Source organism: Xiphophorus couchianus, chromosome 2, assembly GCF_001444195.1.
Source record: "Xiphophorus couchianus chromosome 2, X_couchianus-1.0, whole genome shotgun sequence".
Lineage (NCBI taxonomy): Eukaryota > Metazoa > Chordata > Actinopteri > Cyprinodontiformes > Poeciliidae > Xiphophorus > Xiphophorus couchianus.
In genome coordinates this window covers 22,233,975-22,255,570 of record NC_040229.1, presented here as the reverse complement: position 1 = coordinate 22,255,570, position 21,596 = coordinate 22,233,975, and the positions used below count along the sequence as shown (strand labels likewise).

The following is a 21,596-nucleotide window of genomic DNA, read 5'->3' as shown; positions in this document are numbered from 1 at the left end:
CTCTAAGAGTAGCAGAGCAGAAACCAGGAGAGAAGATTAATTATGACCTTCTCTTCTCTTCAACTCCGTTATGTTTGTTTTCATAAGTTAAGCTCAAACCCTTTCCTGACTCTGTTGTTGATCACTCTGGCATTTAGCTTCACTGATTTCCTTAAGGTTAACATTTCTGGAAGATTGTTCCCTTAACAACGAAGTCTGATGTTTTGGTCAATGCAAGTTTTCACTGACCATGCTCAGCCACACATTCTTCCAAGGTTTCAGTTTTTAGGTTACCATTAAAATGATCTAATCAGGTTTTCAGTTCTGTTGATTTTATTGTTGCTGTTTTTAACTGTATTTGAGAATTCTCTTTCTAAAATATAAATTCCAATGCAAATTTTAACGACTTCTAAAATGTTATATTTTGTGTTTTAAGGACGAGCCACCGGCCATTTTGGGGAACTCTGCCTCCACCTAGTGGTTGATCTGCATCATTACAACTTAATCTAGTTTGTTCTTGAGCGCATTTGTCCCCTAGAGGGCTCCGTACCTTTCTACTGATGGACTCCATATTTCAATTCTGACTGAATAATTAGTGTTTCCTGCTTAAACTTTACAGTAAAAGATTTGACGGGATTGTTAATTATCTCGGGGAAAAGAAAACATTTTTGAGAGATGAACATCTTAAACTCGTTTAGGTATGACGTCTGTAAATGCGAAGAAAACATAACAGAGAACATTTATTTTTAGTTTAAACTAAACTAATTTATTTTTTAACTTAAGCTAAGCTGAAAATAAATTCTGCGCTCAGTTTCGTTTCCATTTTACTTTCAGTGATCCAGCTGATTAGCCCCGCCCCCTGCTCCTCAGAAACGCGTAAGTTTTGTTTCTTACCTTTTCTGCTAGGTTTCGTTTCAGCCAGCTGAGCAACATAATAAACATCAGCTGTTGTCCTGGTGAGGCTCACAGGCGAGATGTTTTCTTGGGGAGAAGACTGTCGGCGAGGCTTCTGTCTGAAAGGAGACCCCGTCACAGATGAAGGAGTTCATTATTTAAATTTTGGTCATAATGTCACGGATCTCTCAGCAGGTCGCAGCGTGCTGGCTTTCCTTAAAAGTAACGGGAATGCGTTCATTTTGCGCACTGATGAGAGCAAAGATGGAAACAGAGTAAGAAGAAAACAGAGTGAGTATCTGTTCGGGTTTTTTAGTATATAAATGCGTTTCGAGTGAAACCTGTTCTTTTTGTCATTTCTGAGTTATGGGCGGCTTTTATTCACTTATCAGTGGCATTGCTTTGTATTTAGTTTAGGCTTTTTACGACATACTTTAATTTTGTCGCGGACTGATAATAGGATATATACATACGGAAGAGGATTAGGGCCACCGAGAAAAAAAAAGAATTCTGACTTTAATCTCAGAATTCTTTTTTTTTTTTTTCCTGGTGGCCCTAATCCTCTTCCGTAGATATAAACTATAACTTTAAATACTTAAAAATATAAAATAAATAAAAAAAACAACCTCCTGGGTGGGTGCATGATATTGAATTTGTGATCCCCCCACTTCATTCTGGTTCCAAATTTACAATTCCTTTTTGGCCATTCGACTCTGCCCCACCAACCACACTTGTACACATAATGTTTATAAAAAATAGATTTAGGAGAGATAAATATGGGATTTCATGAGTTGCTGTACATTTATTTATCTATTACTTTCTGCCTTTGCTCTTCAATTTCTGTCATTCATTTCTGGCTCTGCGCTGAACTGGAATCAAGATCATATATTTAGGCCAGAAATTGGACTTAAAGAGTTACTGTTTTTAAAATCAGGACAAAGTATGTTAAATCAGAATGTTTCTGAAGCTTATTGTTAACATTGTCCTGTTAAAACCTGAACAATCCACCACTGATTTATCCCGCAGCATGATGCTACAACCACCATGCTCAAAGAGGAGATCTGAAGGGGCCATTTTTATATAGCTGACATCAGTTCGATATGGTAATGAATAAATTGTTATGTTAATCCAATACATATGAATTGTCTCTGTGTATTTGCAGAGTTTGTGAAGTGTAAGGAGAGGATTGAGGCAGTGAGCTGTGAAGATGATGTAGTAATGCTGCTGTCTGAGAAAGGCTCTGTTTTCTGTGTAGACACGACCCGCACCCCGTACACACCAAGGTGAGAAAACAAAGCAAGGTTACTATGCTGGCATACAAATATATTCAATTCATCCTACAAGTCATCTGATTCTTATTAAGGTTTGATTAAGATTTTTCTTCTACTTTCTTGCAGGACATTGGATGCTTTTTCTAACATACCAGTTGCACAGGTTGCTTGTGGGAGCCAGCATTCAGTTGCTCTGACAAAAGGTTTTCAATATTTCTGCATTTTGGATGGCAAATTATATTATTAACTTCAGTCTTCTAATATTTTCTTTTTATTGGTATTGCCTTCATCACAATGACATAAGTACTTATTGCTAAGCTTTTCTTGGCTACTCATTTTTGCACCATAATCATGTTGTGATTTCAAGAGTCTTAAGATTAGTTAAAATGTTTCAGACATGATATGAACAGTTCATGACGTAGTGATGTGGATTCAGTAGTTAATCCTGGGGATCTTCCTACAGAGGGTCAGGTGTACACCTGGGGCCTGGACTCCAGGGGTCAGCTCGGACTGGGGAAGAGACATTCAGGAGCGAGATCACCTCAGCCAGTCCGATCCTTGTTGTCCATCCCCGTGGTTCAGATCTCTGCGGGAGGAGACCAGAGCTTCGCCCTCTCCGTGTCCGGAGGCGTGTTCGGCTGGGGCAGGAACGACTGTGGACAGCTCGGACTGGGAGACACAAAAGGTGCTGTTGGAAATTATTTCGTAGCTTTGTGGCTAACAATAACATATTCAGATGTGTAACTTTGCATATCTTACATAATAAATCTCACATTTTTTTTAGACATGTACACACCAGCTTGTGTTCAAAGTTTGAATCTGAAGAAAACAGGCGACATTTCCTGCGGGAAAGACCACACCGTCGTTTTGACAAAGGTTAGGCAGCAACATAAAAGCATCCAACCACTTTTCTTTTTTTTTTTTTAGAAAGGAGAAAATGTTTATTTTTTGGGTTTTTTTTTTGACAAATTAAGTTAAATTATAAATTGCATATTTTAGACTTAAAATTATTTCTGGAAATTAGACTATTAGAGTATTTTTAAACATGTATAAATATCATTTACATAATGGGCTTCAAGAGGAAAAATACAATTTGTCATTTACTGTTATTACAATTATTTGACTATTGAATTGAAAGAGGCTGAAATCTCATTGAAGTTACCAAAGTTTACAGAAGTAAAGTTTTAATTTTTGTTCCTCACATTTGTTCTTATTTGGAGTGTTGCATTAAAAATACACTGTATGTAAAGTTTTGAAGTACAAATGCTTGAAAAGCTTTTGTGTGTTTGGATTTTTCAGCATGGTTCAGTGTTCACATTCGGTTCTGGTCAATATGGACAACTTGGACACAACTCCTTGCGAAATGAACTCCGGCCTCGACTTGTTGCTGAACTTTGGGGGGCAAAAGTTATCAAGATTGCATCCGGGAGGTAAATTACATCTTGTTGTATCATCAAAACTTTAAAGGAAAAATGTTGTCTTAAATCCACATTCAATTATTGTTTGAAAAGAGATATTGCGTGTAGTAGTTTCAATTTATTTCTCCAATGCAAAATTACTTATTCATACTCAAATACATACCCACTAGGTTGCATCTGGACTACAGCTTTTTTCAGCCTTTGACATGTTCCTGGTCTAAATTTGGCTGCATATATGATGTCCATACTAAGCAGTCTTAGTCGAGTTATTTAAATAGGTTTGTCTCCTAGCACTGACTATTGAGCATTGAATAAGTTGAATAATTTGGAGGCTGTCCTTTCATTCATACTAAAAATTCATCGGTGTAGTGTTTATAATGTTTACGATGTTCTTTCAATCCAGGTATCACACATTAGTTCTGACAGACAGCCAAAAGGTCTACTCCTTTGGTTGTCAAACTCAAGGTCAGCTGGGAAACAGAGAAGAAAGCAATCCATCTGTGCCTCTACCTGTTCGTCTACCTCGAGGTAACTTTATGTATAGGATTAAGAAAAAAATCTAAACGCTATTGCATGTTAACTTTATGTAGTAATTTACTTCCTTACTAGTTTCAGATGCAGTTCATTCCAGAATTGGAACCATCTTTGCTGGAGAAAACTGTTCATTTGCAGCCTGCTCTTCTGATGAGGTACCAGTGACAATGTTTGCCAAACAAAGACATTAACATGCAACAGGATCAGTTACCTCACCTCACTTTCTTTTTCCATTTACAGGAAGTTGACTTAAATTCAGACACTAACACAGTCAGCAAAGCAACTCAGCACAGTTTAGAAGATGTGGTTGATAAATGGACGTCTAAATGTGATGAAAAGTCATGGAGAAAGATTAGGCAGTGAGTATTTACCACTAGCATGACGTTAAGTTCTGTTACTCTAAATAAAAATTACTGAAACATTTATTATTATTCTCCTCAGGGAAATCCACAGGACATTTTTATCTGCATCCTGTTTGAACAAAAGCTTCCTTGAAGAAAGGTAAACATGCAACTGTTGAAATTTTTGTAACTTAAAAGTCAAAACATCCCATTTTCCTTTAAGTCATGTATATTCTAATTCAAGTAGACATAACTTAATTAAAGATTGTATTACTTCTATTAATCTTCAGAAATGTATGATTATTTTTCAGTATATTGGATGTTTTAACATAGACCAGTTATTCAATTATTGAAGTAGCATCTATTTCAGTCTAGTAACAAATCAAAGATCATAATTTATGCTGACTGTCTTTACGTTTCTGCTCAGAAAAGATAAACATTTAAAAACCTCGTCAAAGTACCATGGGCTGAACCTGAAACTGGCCCGACGGCATTTTAAGAAACTGGTCAAGACAGACCAGTTTGTCTGGAGAGAGGTTTGTCTCTATTCCTGTTCAATTTTATACATTTGTTTTTCAGACAACTACATGATAATTTGCTTTATATACTTTCATTTGTTTTTTTCCTTATCCATCTGTCTTTTTTATCTATCTGTTTTTTTCCTTTAATCCACCTGTGTGTGAACTAACACATATTTGTCACTCAGGTTGAAGCTGCAATTCTGCAGTTGCTTCCTCTCCTTGATAAGAACCCAGTAGGAGTGGAGAGTCTGAGGATCTTTCTGCTCCTCAATGAGCTTCTTCATGTCATCCAGAAGTACAAAAAGCAGCAGCGCAACAAGCTAGCTGAGATGGTCGCTACTGCTGTAGCAAGCCTGTCAAGGGAAAGCCTCAAGGTTTTAGGTACCGTTACCTAGTTTAGCTGAAATTACTTTAGCACGTGATTAAAGCTTTGTGTGGTAAACGTTAATGTTGTCATCTCTAGGTGAGTGGTGGTCCTCGCTGTCGTCATCCACCATGAAGAGATTTGTCAGCGTGTGGAGGCAAGCTCTCTGTCTGATCTTGTCCGATGAGCATGCTCCTCGCAGTGATGGTGTCAGGAACCTGCTTCAAGTTCTTCAGTATATGTACAATGTCAGTATCATAATCTGGAACAGGACTGTCATGTTTGTTTGCTTTTTTAAATGATAATTAAGGTCCTATACTTGTCCTCTTGACAGGTTAACAGCAGGGTTTCTGAGTCGCAAAGGCTGCCAGAAAGTGATTTTTATGTGATGATTGAAGAAAAGTTTCTCTTCAGAGAACTGCAAATCTGGCGTTTAAAATCAAAACGCAGGGTAAGAAAGTTTCTGTCAGATTTAACTTGGAAATTAACAGGCATCACGTTTGTAAAAACACTGAATAACTAGAAACTCAAAGATTATGTTGTGCTTTTTACCTTTTTAGTATGTGCATGATGAGCCACTTGTTCTGTGCAACTTCCCGATTGTGATGGATCTGCCAACAAAGACAATGGTTTTTAACATGAATACTGATCTCACCCAGGTAACTGCTGTTTTATTATAATGTGTTTCACTTAGTGAATCAAGTTACTGAAATAAATTAACTTTTCAATAATAATTTAATGTATTGTATGACTCTGTATATACTTGTATGCATATACATACTGTATGTCTGTATATGCTTTGTATATATGCAGTTGAAAACCAGAAGTTTACGTACACTAGATAAAAAACACATACACCTTTTTGAGAAACTACAATACCACAAAACTTTGCTTCTTTATTTATGTTCTACATTTACTGAGCTTGCAATCTGTGAACTAAATTTGTGTACTTATATTGGATCTCTTTTTCTTAGCAGGAGGAGTTCGGGATGAGTATTTTGGACCAGGTGTTCATGGAAATGTTTCTCAGTTTAGAGTTAGGGTGTTACCCTAACTCTCCCTACTTGGAACTGCACCTAAACCGAGCGTCTGTGTTAAACGACACATTTGAACAGCTGGCTGAGGCTGATCAGAAAGATTACAAGAGAGAACTTGTGGTACAAGACTAGAAGCTTATTAAGCATAATTGAGTAATTAACTGCTTCTGTGGAGTGTGAGAAGAAATCTTATTGGTTCCCTTTTGCATTCTAGGTGTTTTTTGATGAGAACTATGAAATTGATCCTGTCTACGTAAAAGACTTTTTCCATGAAGTCTTTCATGAGTTGATGTCTGCTGAATCTGAGATGTTCATGTTCAATGACTCCAAAACACTGGCGTGGTTCTCCTCTGAAGTAAGACTTGTTAGTTTAGAAATAACTGATTTTAAGCTCAGTTAATTATCAGTTTTTTAAATTTAATTAATGATCTAAACCACCAATATCAGGCTTCACAGGAGGACCAGCGTTTCCACCTGTTTGGGGTTTTGTGTGGACTGGCTTTGTACAACAAGGTGATCATTTACTTACCCTTCCCACTGGTGCTGTTCAAAAAGCTGCTTGGAGTGAGGCCTTCACTGCACGATTTGAAAGAATTCAGTCCAAGTTATGGCAAGTAGGTAGAATTTATAAATGGTTTTAAATTAAAAAAAATATATATATATATATACTGTATATATACATTTATCATTAAAAATGATCTTTGTGTTGTTTTCTTTAAGTGGTCTGCAGTCCATCCTGGACACAGAAGAAGACCCAGAGGAGATGTATTTTACAGTGAGTGTTGAAGTTAAAAGAAATGTCACCATTCATTTTAGATCTTCGATATCTAACAGTTTTTTTTAAATAAATGTAGAGACAAGTAACACCAGCATTTCCTTTCTTTAAAGATCCCATGGGATGGAACTGAGATTGATCTTGATCCTGAAAATCCTGACAAGCAAGTTACCAACGAAAACAAGTAGGAAATCATTTAATTATTTCTGAGGTTTTCTTTAGGAGCCGTTCATAACGATTCAATTTGTTCTCATTTATTTAGTTAAATTATAAATATATTAGAGTTTTTCACAAAAAAGGCAATTTTGAAAAACAAAATTTAGCTGGAAATGAAACCTTATAAACCAACTGAAGAATAACACATATGTAGATTCTCCATACTCTGGTGTTAGTCTCCATAAGATACCTCAATAGACATGATCATAATTCTTCTTCAAATCCATAAAACACATGTAGGTTGGGCAACCTAAGTCTATATGTATTTCCTTGAGATCTGTTTTACTGTTCCACAGCTGAACTAAATCCACACCTGCTGTTTGGAATCCACTATTTGATAATTAGTCCGAAACTGTTATTAAAAATCGTAAGCAATTAAATTCCTGTCATAATATGTGTCTGACCCATTTTTTGTGAATGACAATTTTTATCAACTCAACAGGAGAGAGTTTGTTGACGCCTTTGTGAACTATGTCTTCAACACGTCAGTGGAGGTTGTGTTTTACGAGTTCAAGCGAGGTTTCTTCCAAGTTTGTGACCGGGACTTGGTGAGACATTTTACACCAGAGGAACTGCAAGAAACTCTAGTTGGAAAGGACTTCTGTGACTGGGAAAAGCTGAAACAGGTACTTTCTGTGGGATAGTATGTATTCTGAGCTGTTTGAATTATCGCCAACGCCAGGTTTTGGTCTTCTTTTCAAGAACACGGTTTATAAGGGCGAGTACAATGCCGACCACCCCATCATACAGATGTTTTGGGAAGTTTTCGATGAGCTAAAGGAGAATCAGAAGAACACCTTTCTGTGTGAGTATGAAACATTATTTAGAAAAACACAACCAGAAAAACTAATTGTCCCAAAAAATCACTTCAGTTATGAAAACTTAAAAAAAAAAAATAATACGGGAAACAAATTATTGGACTCAGCGTAATTTCTGACAAAAACTTATAAGTCCTTGGCATCCATTTTAACGTGCCCTGGATGCTGCTTTACTATTTTATTGTTTTCTCCATAATTCCATCTATTTTTACAGAAAATATTTATCGAAGATTTTCAAACATAGATTCGAGTACTAGTCCACCTCTATGAAATTATGAGTTGCTTGGTGTTTAGTTGAAGCTGAATTACAGCATTAGAAAGGACAGAATATTATGTCATCAACAAAGTTCAGACTGTATTTATTGATGGCCAGATAAACAAATATGCCACTCACTATTACTTTGTCTGTGGAAAAGTGACAAAAAAAAAAATCTAAAGTTAATCTAATCTAATCTAAAGTTAATACTTCTTTGGAGAAAGTTTCCGTAAAGGCAGATTTATTCCTGCTGTATAGCTTATATCCACTGATAACATCTTTTACCGCCATAAGGGTTCGTCACTGGGTTTGAACGGGTTCCAATCCTCGGCTTGGACAAGATAAAGATGATCATCAAAGTTGAATCCATGAAGGATGACCAGTATTATCCTGCGACCCACACGTGTACCTCCACCCTGGAACTGCCGCTGTATTCATCCAAAGACATCATGCAAGCCAAACTAACCGAAGCTCTTAGCAACAAAAGGATCAGTCAGTGCGTTTGATTCAGGATGAATCCCTGACTGGATCTTTACTGAGTGATGCGGATGTTTTTACTCACAGACACAGCACTTCTCTAACTGTGTGTATATAAAGAAAAACAGGTTTTAAACTAAAACAGTTTTAATCAAAACCTGCAAAGAAATTGTTACTGTCATGTTTTGTAACTCATTGTTATACTTTAGTTTACAGTGAACCCTCGCTATAACGCGGTTCACCTTTCACGGCATCGCTGCTTCGCGGATTTTTTTGTGCAGTTTGTTTTCACAGTGCATTGTGTTCTGCATCCTGATTGGCTAAACAGTCTCCACGCTTCTTCTCTACCTGTGTGCCAATAACGTTACGGTATTTCAATATACAGTATGTAATACAGCTTGGCAAATTTTGGTAAATATTTTTGCCCAGAAGAAAAAAAGAGCGACAAATACTACTGATAACTATGTTCTTCTTTTGAAAAAAACACACCTGCACCGCAGACTTCAGAAGAAAAAGCCACTAGAGAGCGGAGTCAGGCCGCAGCGTCACAGTCAGAGGAACAGTGAAATACGCGAGTCACAATTTGTCCTACTGTACTTTGTATTGATGATTAAAATTATTATTTTACTGTAGTTATTTGTAAGAAAGTGTTTGTTTTAAAAATGCTTGGGCCTGAAAACAAGTTTTGTTCTTTGGTTTCAATGTAGAGTATTTAATTATGCTGTATAATAATTGTAAAAAAATCAAGGTAAATACTTCACGTATTTCTCCTATCATGGGTTCTTTTCAGAACGCAACCCCCGCGAAAAACGATGGTTCACTGTACTGAGATGTTAAAAATAATTATTAGACTAATATGGAATAAGTGAGATTTTAAAAATAATCTGAGATTTTTTCAAATAAATATGTCATGTAATATGTCATTTGTATTACAAATACATGTCATACAAATGTCATGTAACTACAGTTTTTCCTTCAGTCTGACAATAATGTGAGTCAATTTTCTTTATGTATATTTGTTTTCTTGCTATTAAGTTAACAGCATTTAAGTTAAAAACGAACGTTGTAAACTATAAACTGAAAAGTGTGGACAGAAGGATAATATTATTTACCAATACTCTTTATTTTTTACAATTACATTATCTCTATAAAGATCAGTATATTTCTTTAATAAAATCAACGAATAAAACTCAGGAGACTGGTGTGCTGTGGTGGCGCAGGGTTTAAGCACAGCCCACATGGGGAGGCCCAAGTCCCCAACTCAGCTATTGTAGGTTTGATTCCTGGCCTGCTGACCTTTACTGCATGTCTTCCCCCTTCTTTTACTACCCACTTTCCTGTCAATTCACTATCAAATAAAGGCCATTAGAGCCAATAAAACTCAAAGATTTAATTCTAAAATTGTGTTTGCTTGTGCACGTTTCACAAAATGATGTTTGAATATCAACACAGACCATAGAGCTAAAAGAAATGTTGAGAATGAGAGTACTACTGACTTTGATGCAACAGTTTTAACATTCGGATTAAAGTATTTTAAATAACTTCAAATTAAAATGTAAGATTTTAAAAAACTGGCAGCTGTACTTTGTAAAAGTGCAAACAATCACCTTCACTGTAAGATGATTGTGCTCATACAGACAATCTGATGCTAAGTGTTTAATCTTTTCTTTGTTTGAACTGAATTTGTTCACAAATCACCAATTATATGTCTGATTTTAATCTCAGCCAGTAAAATTCTGCTCTTCAAGTTTTCCCCAAATTAGCATTGAAAAACTTAGTGGTTTAAATGTTGTTAAGGGCATTAAAACCTTATTAATGTCCTTATTAACATTATTAAGGTAACTCTACTTAAGGCCCCATAAGAACTTGGAGAACTGGCTTAAATTATGGATTCAAAACTTCAGATACGATTATTTATGTTTGCCTTATTTAAAGAAAGTCGACTAGTTTGTAAAGTACTTTGGAACCAATTAAAAAATGTATTCTGTTCTCAACAATCACAACAAGGCTTATGTCATTTTTTTTTTCTTCAGCCAAGTTTATTACAAGTAGATTTGAGTTCACCAAAGTTTGCCTCTCAGTAAAAATTCCTGTATGTGTTTCTATTTACTAGGAAATGAAAAGTATGCAGAAAGTGCAGTTCTTACACAGTGAATACTTGAAGGTTTCACTTTCGTTTACCTTCTCTACCGCGATAACTGCTCAGACCTGTAGGTGTGTCATATTTATCAAGAGTCATAGTTTTGTTTTCCTTTCCTCACAGCTGTTGGGAAAGAAAAAACAAGCCCAGTTTCGTTTTTCTTACAGCTGAGTCAATAAAAGGACCAGCTGTAAACCCTTTACAGCCTCATTCACCAACATGTTTTCGTGGGGTGAGGACTATCGGCAGAGCTTTCGCCAGAAAAAGGCCTCAAATGTCCCAACTTCAGATCGAGTTCATGTTTTAAACCTCAGCTTCCGCATCAGGGACCTTTCTGCTGCTCACAATGTTCTCGCTTTCGTCAAAGATGCTGGAGAGGCGTCTATTATCCGCACACAGGAGAGCGGAGATGGGAGAAGAGGGAGGCAAAGTGAGTACTAATCCTTTATAGTGACTTTACGAGATAAAGTTTAATTTTGTACTCATGTGCTGTTACTAAATTTGCAGAGTTTGTTGATTGTGGTGAGAAGATCCAGGCTGTTAGCTGTGGAGATGATGTTGTCTGCCTTCTGTCTGATGGAGGTAAACTCTTCTGCGTGGACCCAAATATCACTCCGTTCACTCCCAGGTAACAGGGAATTCAAAACCATTTTTTATTTTACTGTGATGATCTTAGAACGTGTTTGTAAACGTGGTTGTATTTTATCAGACCTCCACCAGCGCTGTCCAGAATCATAGTGACCCAGATTGCCTGTGGGAGCCATCATACTATTGCACTCACCAAAGGTACTGTTAACTTGCAGTCTGCTCTATTTCAATATTTGGTTAGAAATATGAGATATTATAGATTTAGTAATCATTTATTAGGATAATTGGTCAATTATTAAAGTGTGGTTTTGTGTAATAGTTATTAGCAGTAGGTTTCTGAAACAAATTGATGTTTGTTTTATTTAAGTTGGGTTCTACGAAGAAACCCATATATCATAAAAAAAAAAGATGGGGTAATCAGGACCTTCCTGGCTGGCATTCATTTTTGGTTTATTTTGAGATCTAATTTCTGGTTAATCCTTCTTGCAGCAGCCAAGAAGAAAAAAACCCAAAAACTCAATGGGTGTTGTTTTTTCACAGATGATCAAGTGTACACATGGGGCCAGGACTCCAGGGGTCAGCTGGGACTGGGTGGGAGTAATTCTGGAGCCAGTTCACCTCAACACATCAGATCTCTGTCAGCCATCCCGGTGGTTCAGATCTCTGCGGGAGGAGAGCATAGCTTTGCTCTCACCGTGTCCGGAGGCGTGTTGGGCTGGGGCAGAAATGACTGTGGACAGCTCGGACTGGGAGACACTGAAGGTGCTGCACAGATATATTATTACCCTCTGCTTCTATTCAGACCAGTGACATGCAGTGTGTTGCTGATGACTGGTGAGCCACTGCTGTGGAGTCAGATATACAAATATATGAACCTTACTTAAAGTTAGACCTTATTTTAATTTTTATTAGTTGAACAGCTTTTAATTATGTTGTAATTATACATTTAAAAGTCTGGCTGCTTCCACAGAGATAATTTGCACAGAGGAGAGTTTTCCTCGTCTGGTTCTCGTTGGACTGGATGTTTCATTCTTTCATTCCACCTGTCAACCAGTCTATGAGGCTCAGCACTGCCACCTATCAGTGAGGCATGGTACTCTCTGCCTCACGCTGCATTTTCGCTGTGATTTTTCTTTGCGAAAGAGAAAACATTTAACCCACATTATTAGACAAACTTAAATAAAATAAGTCTGAAAATAAATTAGTCTGAATGTCACAATGTGTAATTTGTAATTAAATGTGTATGTTGTAAATATAAAGACAGCAAGAGGCATTCAACAGCGCCACCAGGTGAGGCACAGCTCATCACTGCCTCGCCTCAACATTTTCTCATGTATTTCAAAAGGCAATGTGTAAATTCAATGATTTTAACCATAAGAATACTTAAATTATACAGAAAACAAGTGCAAAAATGGATTTACTGCGTTACTTGTCATGATGAATTTGAGGAAGTGTCTCACCTTCATCCCCTGACTGCACACCACTGGTTCAGACTGGTATGCTCTAAGAAAAAGTCCTACATTATTTTACTGCAACTCAAAATATTTGTTTTGTATTTTATACAGATAGAACCACACCAGTGCCAGTCAATTATCTGAACACGAAGAAAGTCATTCATATTTCCAGTGGACAGGAACACACTGTTGCTCTGACAAAGGTCAGTGATCCTAAAGTCTTTTTTTCAGATTTCACAGAAATTTCAATATTTATTGTCAACATGAAAAGTGAAACTAATCAGTGTGGTTTCCTGGTTTTTCAGGACGGTGCAGTGTTTACGTTTGGCTCCAGCCGATACGGACAGCTTGGACACAACTCATTCCGAAATGAGCTCCGTCCTCGGCTTGTTGGAGAGCTCTGGGGGACAAAGGTCACCAAAACTGCATGTGGGAGGTACTTTAACATACTTTTATACGCTTATTATGACCTCATGTGCACAGTGAGATATTTTCTGACTGATCTACCTTATAGTGACATAACTTAAAGCGAGACTAATACTACAAAAAACTTCTGTTAGTGTTCATTTGGAAATTGTCCCTCATTACTCCATCCACTTTCTGCAGTGCGTCCATAGCAGCAGTGGTGGTGAAACAGGCCATCTGCATGATGCTTCACATGTAGTACCATCTAAAGGCCTTACTTTAAACCTCCCAAAACATTTTTCTTGTCACCATGGCCAAACACCTCTAACCTTGTGTCATTATGACCATAAATTGTTTTTCTAGATGGCATTTGGTTCGTCCATGTTGGGCATTACACTTAATCCACGGTGACATTGAGGCTCCAGCATCTCCCAGTTTATCATACGTTCCAACCTTGATTGTTCCTAAACATCCTAGATATTCTCTGTTTTATTAGGGTGGACAGTTTATGGACAAATGGTTGAAACTTTGACAGAATTGTGTTTCAATGGGAAAGCTATCCCAGACAGATCAAAACGGGATTTGTAATGAAAAAGCCAGGCAACATTAAGCTTCTGGAATGATCTCCTCAAATCCCTGACCTAAACTGAGTTGAAAATATGCCTACAAGCCAGATTTGTACCAGGAAACCAAGCAGTTTAAGTGTAGCCCACTAATTCTGCCAAAAAGAGCGATAAAAAAAAAAATGCAATCAGAATTGTATCAGAATGAAATAATCTTTGACTTTTTGTGCTGGGTCAGGCTGCATTTGAAACAAAGGCAAATACAAGAGTGTGCATTAAAATTACATCCATAGCCATGTAAACTGTAGGTTTGTAATTATTAACCAAGCTGCTTTTACTCTTCCAGATATCACACATTAGTGCTGACAGACCGTATGAAGGCGTACTCCTTTGGCTGTAATGACCATCAGCAGCTGGGACGTGACGAGGAGAGTCATCCGTCTGTCCCACTACCTGTACAAATACCTCTCTGTAAGTCCTGTCAGTTTATACTAAGGTAAAGGTAGAGGTAAAAATGAATTATTGAAGAAACTTTCATTTATTTAAACTACATTTACAGTGATGGCAGCAGTAAATCTCACTCTATGAACTAAAAGTACTTTTAAAAAAAAAGCTGACTGTACCTTTACAGATTGTAAAGTAAGAATGACTACATTTTGCACTTCCACTGAAAAAGGAGTATTTTGTACATTTGTAAACCCAAAAGTTTAAAAAAAAAGTTTAACCTTTACAAATTTTATTTAACCATAATAAAAACCCACTGAGATTAAAAAACTATTTTTCAAGGGAGTAAAAAGCCAAGAAGCAGCAATAAATACAACACAAAAAATAGTTCAACTCTGAGATAAGGAAACTGTTGGTAACATGAACAATGTTACCAACAAAATAGCCACCTTATGTCAACCTTAAGTCTACATTGCATGTAGATAAGGAAGATTATTTCTGCAATCTATTAAATATTACTCTCTTAATAATTGAGGAAAGTAATGTCACATATTTAAATAACATTTATTATTTCTCTGTAGGTCCCACAAACGGTCACCGGATTGAAAATATCTTCGCTGGAGCAGATAGTTCGTTTGCAACCTGGAGACCTAAAGAGGTAACACCACAAATTCTTGAAGGTTTAACAATATCTTCATCCTTTTATGTAAACACATAATCTTTTTCCCCACTTTGAGGAATATTTTTTTTACCCTATTTTGTTTCCAGGACAGATTAAACTCAAAGATCAACATAACACAACAGCCTATTGAAAAACTGGTGGATCAAAGGACCTCTGATGCAAGGTTGGGACGAGTGACAAAACAGTAAGAATAATCCAGTTTATGTCATTACTAGGTGTTTACTTGCCAAGTATGTTATTATGATTGAGTAGTCTTTAAATTTTTACATTATGTAATTTGGCTAATGACCTTCTAACATCTTTACAGGGAAATTCATAGAACATTTTCCTCTGCTTCAATTGTGAATCGAAGTTTCCTTGACCAAAGGTACATACAGACTTTCCAGGTTTAATCTGAATTTCTTGGTATCTGCTCTTATTTTAAATTAGATGTTTTTTTAATCATTTTAGCAAAGATAAGCATTTTCGGACCTCAACAAACTACCCTGGTTTGGATTTACCGTTGGCCCAAAGTGTGTTTGAAAACCTGTTAACTGAGGATGTTCTTCAAACCGAGGTTTGACTATAAAATAAAAACATGCACATTTATGATCTGATTAGTAATGGAAGATGACTTTTAAAACCCAGGTTCTTGTTTCGTTCCAACAGGTTGTAAAGGCTGTCCTGCTGTTGCTTCCTCGTCTTGATAACAAACCGGTGGGAGTGGAGGGTCTGAGGGTCTTCCTGGTTCTGACTGAGCTTCTTCATGTGACTCAGAAATATTGTCAGCCACAGATCTTCTTAACAAGCCTGAAGCTGGTCGAGGAAATTAGTGCTGCCTTCCAAAAACTTTCTCCTGAAAGCCTCCGGATTATAGGTACAGTGAAACTTGCCTTTAATAAAAGTTAAATCATAAAATGGTACATAAATAAAGACTTCAGTACTAGACTGTCTTTGGATAAGCTCTCTCTCATCAATCCTGTCCTGCCCAGGAGACTGGTGGTATTCACTGTTACCCTCTACAATGGTCAGACATGTAAACGTATGGAAGACGGCCCTCTCATGGCCAGTTTCTCGCTGCTCATTCAAGTGTATCCTGCTGATCCTCCAGAATCTGTTCGAGGTTAGTATCAAACCCACACAACATCTTATCTAATTTTCATTTTGGCAAAAAAGTACATAGTTCTCTACCCATGCCTACTCTTTTTGACGCTGCACATTTGTCTAATTTAAAGGCCAACAGGAAGAAAATCCCTGAAAAGACATTTTGGGTGGAGTTTCACCCAACATTTCTTCAAGAAGATCTGCAGCTGTGGCGTAGAATGTCACTAAACAGGGTAAATAATTAGAGGTTAATTTCTAAATTTATTTTCATGTATGCAACAAAATTATTATTAGTGAAAAAACTATTTTTTTATTAAAGTAGTCACATTAAAATGTTTATTTTTTAATGTCATTATTTCCTCAGATGAGGGATAATCAACCCCTCATGCTCTGTGATTTTGCATTTGTTATGGATCTGAAGTCAAAGAAAATGGTTTTTGACTTGAACGCTACTTGGACTCAGGTGAGTAAACATTGGCATCAAACATTAACAATAATACAAATATATAGTTTTACTTTTCCTCAAAAAGTGAGTGTTGGTGCAAGATTAACAGTCTGAAGTAGTCACGAAATGAAGCTGTACATTTGAAAACAAACGTCTTTCAAAGTTTTTCATTTTGTTTTTATTTCAATTTCAAAATTGTTCCTTAGGATGAGCATCAGAGGGTTTTTGTTCCTCCCTTTGGATGGACTCTTCAGTCAAATTGTTTTTTTGAACTCGACCTGAGCCGAGCTTCACTTTTGGAGGAAACCTTCGTTCAGCTGGCCTCTGCTCATCAAACTGACCTTAAGAAGCCACTTGTGGTGAGTGTTTAGTTTTACCATCAATGCTCAAGCTCAGCAAGACCTCCTTGTCCTCTAAACGTGTGTAAATTTGTATTTCTCAGGTGTACCTTGATGGAGACTCAAAGGTCACACGAGTCTATAGATCAGATTTTTTTCACCACCTCAACATAGTTAAAGAAAAAGGAGAGATGTTCATGTTGAACGAGTCTGAAACACTAGCCTGGTTCTCCTCCAAAGTAAGAAGACGTTTTCATTCATCTTTAAAATGTTTCGTTTCCGACTAGAGGCAGAATTATTGTTGATATTATTTTATTAATGCAGGCAGCAGAGAGAGACCAGGCAAACTTCCACTTGTTGGGGATTCTGTGTGGATTGGCCTTATACAAAAACAGCAACAATTTCCCTTCCCACTGGTTCTGTTCAAAAAGCTGCTCGACATTGAGCCAACGCTGGAAGATATGATGGAGTTCAACGAAGGAGTTGGCAGGTGAGAAAATATTTAAATTTCACTAAAAGACTGGATAAAATTGTGACTGCTAGATGATTCAATAATTTCTGGTTTTGGATTTTTTTCAAGGCATCTGCAGTACATATTGGACTACAAAGAGGACCTGGAAGACCTGTTTATCACCTTCGAGGTTGGTGATAATCTTAATTATTCACTCCAGAGTTTTTCATGCGATTTCACAAACTTTTTCATTCCTTACTTTCAGATAAACTGGGATGAGACAGATGTTGACCTTGATCCTAGTAATCCAGGAAAGCCGGTCACAAACCAAAATAAGTAAGCCACTCAAACCAAAAAGGTCTCATTGTTAATTCAGTTGGCTACTTTTAACACTTCTGCCTGCCAAACAGGAAGGAGTTTGTGGATGCCTACGTGAATTATGCCTTCAACAAGTCAGTGGAAGGCGTGTTTCAGGAGTTCAAGCGCGGTTTCTTCCTGGTGTGTGACCAGCAGCTGGTGAAGCTTTTTAGACCAGAGGAGCTGCAGGGAGTCTTGGTGGGTGGAGACGTCTATGACTGGGTGAAGCTCAAACAGGTACACTCATCTAAATGATTTACTTTTTCCACTTCTATGTTATTTGAATTTGCAGCAATAAAACTCACAACTGTGTCTTACTCTACACAGAACACACAGTATGAGGTGGTCAGTGACAAACACCCAACCATACAGATGTTTTGGGAAGTTTTTGATGAACTTACCGAAGAACAGAAAAAAGATTTTATTTGTAAGTAACCTTCTATATTTTTCTTGTCTAAAAGTTTTGACCTAAGACATTCACTGGCAAACAAAGTCATCGATTCTTTTAAAATCAATTGAGTTTATTTATATTGTTCTAAAGCACAGTGAACACAGTCTTAAGGGAAAAACATTTAAAAACATTTAAAAATCAGCTCAAATTCCATGTTACCAATATTTTTCCAACATAACTATGTGCAATCCACTCATATTTAGCAGAATATAACAATGACAAACTTTTCTGTTTAATAAACCAGAATGCTGCTTCGAAACTCTGCTTTGTTGTGCTTACTTGCCTTTAGTAAAGTATACACAAACACACAGCTACTTTGTGCTTCGTGTGCAAGGCTTTTCATGTGATTAGACGCAGGCATCCTTATATACTGTGTACAGCTCCACTGCACAGAAAAGCCTCCCACTTGCCTCCTTTCACGCTGCTGATAAAAATGCTGATAAGGGTTTCATTCTTCCCAGGCAGAAATTCTACCAAGAGCAGCTGACATCAGAGTTTAGTGTCCAATGTTGCTGTTGTGTATAGGAAACGCAGTGAAAGTTGCAGGGAAAAGCTATTTAGCCCCACTTCCGATAACTTGCATCTCATTAAACCAGTGGTATATCATTTTTGAACATTTTGCTTCGTAGTTTGAAGACATGAAATGGAGAGAGCTCTAATAACTGTAACGCAGGTTTTTCCTCTTTATTTGTCATGAAATCATAAAACTTTGATTATTTGATTGTCTTTTGAGTGGATTTTTTCTTTATGTCTTCCGCAGTGTTTCTGACTGGGTTTCGGAAAGTCCCTGTTCTTGGCATGGATCAGATCAGGATGACAATAAGATTAAAACAAATCCAGAGTGGCCTCGATGATGAGCAATTCCCAGAGTCATTGACATGTCACTCTATTCTTGAATTGCCGTTGTACTCGACCAAAGAGATCATGCGGGAAAGACTGACAAAGGCCCTGGAATCAAAGGGAGGATTCAGGGCGTGAATCTATTAGCATATTACACACTAACTCAGGGTAACATATTGCAATGAACTGGAAATGTGCCATTTAAACGACGTGAAGTCACAGCACTTAATATATATATATATCATATACATTTACACTAAACAAATTACCTTTTTTTCTGTGATCTACTGCACTTAGTATTTTTATTTACACAAGCTTTTAACAAATAAAGTATTTTTATTATTATATGATATACAGACGTGAAGTTCAGAGAACAATTTATTTCCTTGTATGTTTATATTTTGGGGTTCTCACTGCAACATTGAGTTTAAGGTGTTATTCTTAGTGTTGTTGCTGATGTGACTTTGTTCCCTCTCTGTTTAAATAAAGAGTAAAGAAGATTATTTATTTATTTTCTTTTAATGAAACATTGACCAACATATTTGATGTGTATGATTTTGGTGATGGCACTCATAAAAATGCGATGTTTGTTCAATTGTTGACAGTATGGTATTTTTTTTACAACTTTGTAATTTTGTATTTTTGTTATGTAAAGCTGCTGAAATGTGCTACACAAATTAACCTGACTTGACTTGACTTAAACAATATTATCACTGAAATATACATTAAATGAATATTAGCCACCATGGCTACTCAATGGCAGGGAATCCGGCAATGATTTTATGTTTTAGAAATTGTAATAATTTCTTATTCTTTGTGATTTTTGACTTTCACGTTCGTAACTGTATAATAAACCACAATGTTGTTGGAAATAATGAGATTGGTGGTTACTGAAAAAATGGGACTTGTTTTGAGAAAAATATTGTCATAAATGCATACAGCTTGCTGGTTACGTTCCTATAATGTATTTACAAATATATATATATATCAACCGAATGTTGAGATATATAGCATGACTAAGCAATAGTCATGAAATAAAACTAATCATTACAGGTTACTGCTACTGTTTACTGTTATAGTTAAAAAAAAAAAAAAAGAAGAACGTTTAAGAGCAAGACTCTTAACACTTCTCTTTGACTTCTCTTGCTGGAGAGAATAATAAACCACTAGATGGCGCTGTTATTCTGCTGTTGAATATACCGTGAATGGAAACAAAGAACAACAGGGATGAGATCATCATTTCAGACTGATGCAGCTTCAAAGTGTAACTTGCTTAAAATCTAAAACCTTCACAAATTGAGAGACATAAGTTTAAATAAATGCAAAGACTTATAATATATTCCTAAATACTCTGAAGTCAACAACCCCTAATTTTATAAAAATGCTACTGGAAATGTTAAATAGATGTTATAGTTAAAGACCAGATTTGCATAAATACAAGGTGGCAGGAGAGAAAAAAAAACTATAAAGCTTAGAGAATCAAAACAAATACCAAACAATTATTTGAGATAAAATTATTGTAAATAATGTGATATTTTGACTACAATTAAATATATATTAAACAAATCAATACAAAGATGATTATAATTTTTAACTAAAAGAAGATGAAAGATGAGCATGGATGCTACTATTGACAAAAGGATGGCCAAAAATGATCAGAAAGGCAAATTACACATGAAAACTAAATATGAAATTACCTGAAACAAAGAGAAGCAGCACGATTGTAAGATGCAAACAGATTTAGTTCAAAAGAGGAAAAAAATTAAACAAAGAGGCTAAAATGGTCAGTGTAACATGTTCACTTAAAACTTACTTGGACATTTACATAGATTCTACAAAAGACAATTTCTCTCTGTCTGATTTTACACAAAGTTATACATTTTCTGTTTTAGGTCTTCCAAGGGTTAAAAGTTATTTCTTATTGATAGATATTTTTTCCTTTAAGAATTTCTATTACCGTCCTCAAAGTCAGAGATTTACACACATTAGGATTATTTTGCCTTTGAAAAACTTTGGAAAGCCCAGATGAATATGTTGTGGATTTGTAACCTTCTAACAAGGAATTACCCAACATTTATGTCATGTCAAATACACCTGCGGATGCATTTAACTACATCACCTCAAACACATTGCTTTCTGGCGTGATGTCATAGAAAAAACAAACAAAATCTGTCAAGTTAGGAAGATAACTGAGGCCATGTTTCACTACAATTTCCAGATGTTTAAAGATGCCACATTGCAGTGTTTGTACTGGCTACCTGCCAGTACAAACACTATGGGAACGTCCACCAATCACACAGTGGCCTGAGGCTGGTTCCTTGTCCCATAAATGAATGTGTTTTGGTACAAAATGTCCCTATGAGCCCCAGAAGAAAAGCAAAAAATTGAAGCAGGTAAGAAAGTTTCACTAACTTCTATGAAACTAGTTCTGTACCAACATAGGCTGAAAGGCCA

General features: G+C 36.5%; 1 protein-coding gene across 1 annotated transcript; it reads left to right on the top strand.

Annotated features, from left to right (window-relative positions):
* The first annotated feature begins 887 nt into the window (after positions 1-887).
* Positions 888-20,085, top strand: LOC114152875 (probable E3 ubiquitin-protein ligase HERC4). Its single transcript, XM_028030996.1, is given in 48 exon segments — positions 888-1,164; positions 2,036-2,156; positions 2,271-2,347; positions 2,608-2,829; positions 2,929-3,020; positions 3,444-3,574; positions 3,966-4,090; positions 4,172-4,251; positions 4,337-4,455; positions 4,538-4,597; positions 4,865-4,973; positions 5,144-5,339; positions 5,422-5,570; positions 5,657-5,773; positions 5,883-5,981; positions 6,297-6,479; positions 6,574-6,714; positions 6,807-6,973; positions 7,080-7,134; positions 7,248-7,318; positions 7,793-7,976; positions 8,053-8,155; positions 8,719-8,924; positions 11,015-11,111; positions 11,214-11,471; positions 11,549-11,669; positions 11,751-11,827; positions 12,170-12,391; positions 13,195-13,286; positions 13,389-13,519; positions 14,398-14,522; positions 15,077-15,153; positions 15,264-15,361; positions 15,485-15,544; positions 15,628-15,733; positions 15,826-16,033; positions 16,149-16,279; positions 16,392-16,493; positions 16,625-16,723; positions 16,912-17,064; positions 17,148-17,282; positions 17,368-17,437; positions 17,440-17,533; positions 17,624-17,684; positions 17,760-17,830; positions 17,905-18,088; positions 18,179-18,278; positions 19,063-20,085. Coding segments are annotated over 48 exon segments (6,108 nt in total). The 5' UTR covers positions 888-953; the 3' UTR covers positions 19,281-20,085.
* Positions 20,086-21,596: the final 1,511 nt, after the last annotated feature.